Here is an 8,271-nt window from a genome sequence, read left to right on the forward strand (position 1 = left end):
GTTCGAAGTCATTAGGTTGTACCTTTCACCCGGGAAATGAACACGCGCCCACATTTGCACCCCAGCTCTTTCGAGATATCCATGTAGTTCAGGATGAAGCGCTTCAATCGCATTGAATGCTTCTGTAAAATCAGCCATCCGAAAACACCTAGCCGCTTTTTTCACAAGTGGGAACAAATGTTTCCCTTTGAACTTCACCAATATGTTCTTGTACAAATGATAAGTGCAAATTCCACGAGAAGCCAACGGATACACTTCACCAATTGCTTTCCCTATTGACTTATGTCTGTCCGAGATGATCGCAAGATTCCTCTCGTCTGGAATAGCAACTTTGAGTTGCGTAAAAAACCAACGCCAAGAATCATCATTTTCAGTGTCAACAACTGCGAAAGCTATTGGGAAAATTTGGAAATTTCCATCCTGAGCTAGGGCTGTTAGAAGCGTCCCTTTGTAACTACCGTGGAGAAACGTACCATCCACAACAACAACTTTCCGCATGTAAGCAAACCCAGCAACACTCGCACCAAAAGCAATGAAGACATACTTGAATCTGTCACACTCGTCAATTTGAAGACGCGTTATTGTACCCGGATTTGCCCGTCTTATCGTGTATAGGTAGGAAGGCAATTCTCCAAAACTTCCCTCAGGAGTTCCCATATCGATCTGTCTTGCAAACCTTAGCGTCTTGTATGACTTCCAATAATCCATCTGTTGGCACCAATATAAAAATAAGTCAGCCGTAACTATATATAAGTCAAATGAAAACTCAGCCGTATCGTAATGATAACTCAGCCGTAAATATATATAAGTCAGCCGACACATAAATGAAAACTCAGCCGTATCGTAATGATAACTCAGCCGTAAAGGAAAGAAAACTAAATGAAACTCAGCCGTATCGTAATGAGAACTCAGCCGTAAATAAATAAACTCAGCCGTATCGTAATGAGAACTCAGCCGTAAATAAATAAACTCAGCCGTATCGTAACGAAAACTCAGCCGTGACTCAAATATAAATCAGCCGTGACATTGTAATTACCTTTATGCCAAAATGCTTACTGATGATTATTCCAACACTTTTAGGTTTAACTAACGGACCAATGTCACTAAGAAAGTCCCTGTAAAGAGGTCCCAAAACATCAGGTGTAGCTTGTTTGGATCGATTAGATCTCTCCATCACAGAACATGAGTGTACCGAATCGTATATACGTACAACAAAACCAGGCTGATCTCCTTCTTGAGATGCACGAACTCTCCAAAGACATCCTTCAACCCAGCACTTAATATTCACTATAGTCGTATTTGATTTTGGTACTGAAAAATCAAATCCATCTCTCACTGCAAGAAGTTTCACTCGTTTCTCCAACTCGTCTTTGTTCGCGTATCGTTGTCCTACGACGAGGTTTAGCTTAGCCATCTCCACCGTTAAAGACTCCGAGTTCCCAATCGATCCTACTTTGCCAAAGTAATGACCTCTGTTTTGAGTAGCAGCCGGTAAATCTTCATCTTTCTCCTCACGCTCGCCGTATATAGTAAAGTTATCATCATCAGATGACGCACCATCGGAGTCGTCGAAAACGTCAAATCGGGTGAAAACTCGTCATCTTCTTCTTCATCGTCTGATTCGTACTCTGCTTCATCTTCGTTGGCTTCATCGTCTACGTTTTCACTATAATCATAACAGAAACCATCAAATCCTCTTGCGTCTTCATATGTATATTCTACTTCTGAAGCCGAACTGCTTGGCCGTTTCGTCCTTGAATTCGATCTGTCCTTCAACTTCGTGAACTCAACACAAAGTCATGGCTGATCAATTGTCAACAAGCTTAGATAATTCTGCAATTGTCGATCGTTTGAGACATATACTGGGGGAGTATCATGCGACATATGTTTCATATGTTTGTACGAGAGCATGTAGCTCATCGTCACCTTGTGGCTGAGTTGATGCAGTCCGTAGTCATCAAGAACCAATTTCACTAGCTTCTCGTGCGTTGTTTCCGCATCTATTTGCACAATTCTACAACCTCTATCGTCAGTGTTAAATACATATTTTTGTTTCTTTGCCCAGTTACCAGACACAACAATCACTGGAACCGGATGATCCATCAACGAAAATGAAGAACAGAAGTGAAAATGCAGAAAAGAAGTGAAGAACAGAAGTGAAAATGAAGAACAGAAGTGAAAATGAAGAACAAAAGTGAAAATGAAAAACAGAAGTGAAGTGAAGAACAGAAAATGAAGAACAGAGTGTAAGAAAAACACGAGCTAATGCGGGACCTTTCGTATTTCCCTCGTTTATGCTGACGTGGAATTGTGAATTTGAAGTCGTAAGTCAGCCACCAAACAACTTTGTAACTCAGCCAACGATAAATCAGCCATCAACACATATTAAGTCAACCACAACATGAAAAATATTTAAGTAATTACTAAAATGTTTTTTAAGATGCCAAATTCAGCCGTAACGTCAATAAGTCAGCCGTAACGTAAAATAAGTCAGCCGTAACTGGAGGCTATATTAGCAATAAATCTTTTGTCTATAAGTCAGCCGTAACATGGTTGAGTTTTCCGTTAATTCAGCCAATTACGACTGAGTTATGTCTCTGAAACATAAGTCAGCCGTAACGACATTTGATAACTCAGCCGTTGTCGATAACTCAGCCACCCGGAGAAAGTTAAGTCAGCCGTGTCGATAACATAACTCAGCCAAACTTCTGATAACTCAACCATCGGACTATAACTCAGCCGTAACGGCGGCTGAGTCATTAGCCGTTTTCTCATAACTCAACCAGATTTTTATAAGTCAGTCGTAATTGTTGGCTGAGTTATGGTCCTAAGTCAACCGTTGACCCGAAACTCAGCCGTTGTCCCAGAACTCAGCCATAACGTGATATAACTTAGCCGTAACGTACGTTATGGCTGAGTTATTGGTGGCACGCGCCTTTTTATCTGACGTGGCAGTGGCATTTTCCGTAATTAGTTTTTTCCGGTAACGTGTAAAAAGGGCACGCTGGTAATTAAAAAACATTTAAGGATAAAAAAAAGTTTTGGATGGTTTGCGTCAATACACCTAAAATGTAGTCCATCTAAGTAATTCTTTCAAATAATATGCAGTCAACTTTGATCCAAGCATTAGCTTTAAAAATCAATTATAGCATGCTGTCATGGTCTCTCAACATCGTGGGAGGAAGAAACAACATGATGCTGCTGCATGGGTCAAAATTGTCTACTATAACTATGAGTTTGTGTTCAGAAACTCAAGACTCTTATAAGAAAGATATGCTAACAGTGTTTTTTTTTTTAATGGAATAGGAGTAAATTAAGAAATTCTACTGGGTATATATTTAAATATTTATGTTGGTGTTGTAAGGTTTGGAACTTGGAAGTTCCTTTATGACATCCTATTTATTGATCCACAAAATTTAGCAAAAAGATGACTAACATCCAACATAAATTATTGAATGGTATGACAACATGTATCAAGTCGAGCTGTCCGTATGTGACAAAGACGATTTTGCAACTTTCGTCCTTTTTGACCACATTTCTATAAAGCTAACTGGTATGAGAATTGAGAGTTACAGATATCTTTGAGGAGGTAGTAGCCTATACTCACCAAATAGTTATCTCTGTTCACCAAATAATTCTCAAAAATACATTATACTTTCTAAAGTAATATAAATATAATCACTATTTATATTTACAGGGTGTTGATAATGGTACTTCAAAACCACAATGTTTGTTAGATGTTATATTAATGATAATATTTTATTACTATCATTAATCCCATATATTTTTTACTAAAGTATATCAAATAAAAGTTGAAGCTATAAGCTCCTTAGAACGTACACATAGGATTTTAAACGACCAATTGCGGTTAGCCAACTCATTAGTTAACATATTTTATATCTCATTAATTAACATTTTTAAATATTATTATTTTCTAAAAAAAATATTAATAAAAAGAGAAAAATATATAGAAAAAATAGAAATATAAATTTTTGGAAAACAATATATGGAGTATATGAAACTTATAATCTTTGTATATAATATTGAATATAAATGTTATGCTAAATAAAGGTAAGTTTACGAATATTAGTTGTACTAATGGAGAGTCGTGTCTTTTAAAAATATGGATTTTATTCTTTTGTGTATTACTGAAAATCTTAAAAAAGGTAAACCTTAAATCATGAATGCCTCTTACGGTCTTATAAATACTTTCTATTAGATAAACAATATGGAGAAAGCGTTGTTAGGACAAGAAGCTAAACCGCACAAACAGATCAATGGTTTGTTCGGAAAAACAATAATCAGAAAGCTAATATATTATTACAATTTACAACCAAGCCCGAGAGATGTTGGAAGGGTGCAAGACCGAGGAGGAGAAGAAAATACAAGAGACCGGTAAAGATGTTGCAACGAGGGTATCCACGATTGTAGATCTAGAAGAAACGGTAAAGAGTTTAGGTAATGAAGTAGAGATGAAAAGAGAGGATATATAGAGCTTAATGGATAAATAAATGAAAAAGTGTTACGAAGAAAAGTGAGTTGAAGAGAATATATAGAAGCTAAACATTCAGAGGAACAAGCATTGCTCAAGAAAATAGGAGTGATAAGACGATTGTGTGTGTGGATCGAAAACCATAGAGACCATTGTGAGTATCTTGAAGAGGTTTGTTTTCTCAAAAATAGTACCAATGTCAGTCCCCTAACAAAAAAAATTAAAAAAAAAACGAAAATGGCGGTCGTACCAGGACTGTCCTTCTTCTCTTTCTTCACTAATCGCGGACTCCACTGACACATGACGGCCTGCGATTAGTTGCTTTTCTGTTGTTTTTTAAAGAAAAATCTTTAAAAAAAAATTAGTTTGTTTTTTTGTCTGGGACCAAATGGGCGATGCCCATGCCCTCAGAGCATGATTATTGGTAAACTTTTAGGTTTTAATCTTAGTATTAGTTTATTAGTAAAATTGAAAAAGTAAAAGATAAGAGTTGTATTTTAGTTTTTAGTTTTGAATTGATAGGCTTATATTTGTATACAATATAGTTGAATTGATAGGCTTAAATTTGTAGCTCTAATTAATTAGTTTTTTGTAATTTATTTTCTGATAATATGATTTTGTTTTTGTTTTGTATTTGCTTTTTCTGAGATGCTTATCATTCACTTTTTATTTTGTGATTCCATTCAAAGTTCTAATTTAGTTTTTTTTTTTATTTTAATTTTGTTGTATTATTGTATTATTTTTATTATTTAGTCCAATTCTAACTTTCTTAATTGGAGTTTTTTTTTTTCTATAAGGAGTACTTTCTATATTAGTTTCTATGATCGTGAAAGCGAATAAATTAGATATGAGGTTAGGCAGACGAATGCTAAGGTAAAAACCATAAACCAACTTTTAAGAAACATATGAATTCTTTATTTTTTTTAATTATTACTACATAGTCTATATTACTATCACTAGTTTTGTTAAGTTTGTTCACATGTATGAAGTAAAAAAATCCAAGCAAGAGATTAAATATATACAAGCAAAAAATAATATATATTACTACGTACGGTTGTGATTAGATTCGGAGAAATAATAAGTGCTAAAATATATTGTTAAAATATCATTTATTATATTTGAGAGGTAGTAGATGTACTATATATATTACTACGTACGGTTGTGATTAGATTAGAATAAATGAGAAGTGCTAAAATATATTGTTAACAGATCATATATTATATGAGAGATAGTAGTTGTACAAATGAGAGTTTATGAGTTTAGATAGTCAAAATATTTTTATAATGTTATACTTAAAATAGCTAAAATAAAAGAGAGTAGGTAAAGAGGAATAATAGTGGAATTGCGGATACTAAAATGAGGAAGTCGTAGAAGTTAAGTCTCCACCATATATTTTTGATATATCATAGAAACTTAAATAATAAGATTCCATTAGAGCGTTGAAGGTGAAAAAGACCAGAAATATTTTCACATTTTTTTAAAATTTTTATTTTTTGTCCATTAATATATTAATATGAATATTTTAACTAATCATATAAATTTTTAAAATTTTTTTTTCTTATCAGCACAATATTGTAAATAATATAAATGATACTCAAAATATACATAAAAGAACATTTATGTTCAAACAAATCAAAATAAAAAAGTTATTATATTTTTGTGTAGTACCTATCAATGTATATTTAAATGGTTATTAAGTGTAAATTTTTGTTTTAATAATCGATACATAGATACTTGCGCATTTAAATAATTGCTAAATCTATAACAATTTGAAACAATCAATACAAATATACCCGCGTGTAATGCGGGTTAATAACCTAGTTATAGCTTAAAAATAAAGATCTTAATAATTCTATAACAAAATACGGCAATTAAATCTTTACAAATTAAAAACATAATACAGCATATTATTAGCATATTCTTTAACTACTTTCTAAATTCTACTAGAAACAAAATCACAATCTTAATATTTTTAAAAACTTCCTCACCAAGATTATCTCTACGCATGCACATCATAACTTGGAATCTCCTCAATACACTATATACTAGGTTTTAACCTGCGGTACACCGCATGACGATTTTTTTACTAAAATTTTTCTATTTAAATTATATTTTTTCTTAAAATTTTTGCTTAGTGTTTAAAATTGTGTAGTTGTATTTTGATTGTGAATTTTATCACTTATAAGCTCGTTGGATTATTTTTTGTAACTAATATTTTTTATTTAAGTTGTATTTGTGAACATGACAAATTGTTTTGTTATATATAACCGTAATTTAATCAACTTAATAAAGTATGTACAATATTTCAAATAATGATATGATGATGGCGTAACATCTTTCATTTAATTCATTGTATTTTAGACTAAAATATTTTGTGTGTAAAGTCAAAATATAATCATATTTCTATAAAGTTAAAACTGGAAGAAAAAAATATAATCATATTTCTATAAAGTCAAACCCGTTCAATAAAATGTATGTAAACTCAAACCCATTCAATCAAATATAATCATAGTTATAAGCATATTAGTCTTATTTATAATGTTTTTGAACCATTGTCTAAAATTTTGTACCCGATGTGTGACGTTTTACATTTTTTTTCTTTATGATTCAGTAATATATGTCTGTTTTCAAAAATTCAAATTACAACATATGCGGAAATTTTTTATTTTTATTATACATATGTTATATGTAATAATATAAATTTTAAAACAAATAAGATCATATAAAGATATTTGAGAGATATTCAATTTATTAGGGAGATATTTTAGGAAAATCGAAGTAGTTGTAAATCTTTTACAAATTTAAACCTTATAGTTAATAAAATTATAGAAATGGCAAGGGTTTATGATTGCAAATAATACAAAATAAAAGGTTACTTTCCAAAAGATTCTTCAAAAATGTTAATATAGATTGTATTAGCGTAGCAATTTTACTTTTTTTTATCATCATAAAACTTTTTTATTAATTGTTTAGAGTTTTTCTTCTAATATTTTATTGTTTGATTGTTTTTAAATAGTTTTAAAAATTTTCCAGTTTGTATAAAATATTTTCATTTGGGAAAAATGCCATAAAAATCCTGGAGAGTACGATTTCGTTGATTTAAATCCCGAACTCTCCAACTGTTGATTTAAATCACAAAATTTATGTTGACTCTCTCTTTAATATGAAACTTTAGTTGACTTTGCCAATTTAGGCACATCTTTAAAACGCCAAACGGAGCAATTAAACGAGGTTAGATGTCGTTAACGAAATCCGTCAAATATGAAATGAAACCGTTTTTAACATAACCCAAACACTTAATCGATTCAACTTTCTGTTAAGTGTTTTGGGGAAAAAGTTGAATTGATTAAGTGTTTGGGTTATGTTAAAACGGTTTCATTTTGTATTTGACGGATTTCGTTAATGACATTCAAACCCGTTTAATTGCTCCGTTTGGCGATTTAACGATGTGCCTAAATTGGCAAAGTCAATTAAAGTTTCATATTAAAGAGAGAGTAAACAAAAAGTTTGTGATTTAAATCAACAGTTGGAAAGTTCGGGATTTAAACCAACGAAATCGTACTCTTCAGGATTTTTATGGCATTTTTCCCATTTTCATTTTTAGTTTGTATGAACAATGTCAAGTTTGTATATACACTGATCAAAATGTATTTCTATTCACAATCGTAGCTCTAAAATTATAAACATAATTTTCCCATTAACTTCATCTCTCCCTGTAAATAAATGCATTTATGATTAAATACACAAAGTCTCAATAGTCACATTTTCAGAAAAATAGT

General features: G+C 31.8%; 1 protein-coding gene across 1 annotated transcript in view; it reads right to left on the reverse strand.

Annotated features, from left to right (window-relative positions):
• The window catches only part of LOC111831040, a 2,470-nt gene extending 367 nt beyond the window's left edge, over positions 1-2,103 (reverse strand). Inside the window, exons 1-4 of the mRNA XM_023784547.1 lie at positions 1,864-2,103; positions 1,577-1,776; positions 1,037-1,472; positions 23-708 (exon numbers count right to left, since the gene is read on the reverse strand). Coding sequence (XP_023640315.1) covers positions 23-708; positions 1,037-1,472; positions 1,577-1,776; positions 1,864-2,103 — 1,562 coding nt within the window. The remainder of the gene's footprint in view (positions 1-22; positions 709-1,036; positions 1,473-1,576; positions 1,777-1,863) is intronic.
• Positions 2,104-8,271: the final 6,168 nt, after the last annotated feature.

The sequence above is a fragment of the Capsella rubella genome, unplaced genomic scaffold, assembly GCF_000375325.1.
Source record: "Capsella rubella cultivar Monte Gargano unplaced genomic scaffold, Caprub1_0 scaffold_4, whole genome shotgun sequence".
Taxonomy (NCBI): domain Eukaryota; kingdom Viridiplantae; phylum Streptophyta; class Magnoliopsida; order Brassicales; family Brassicaceae; genus Capsella; species Capsella rubella.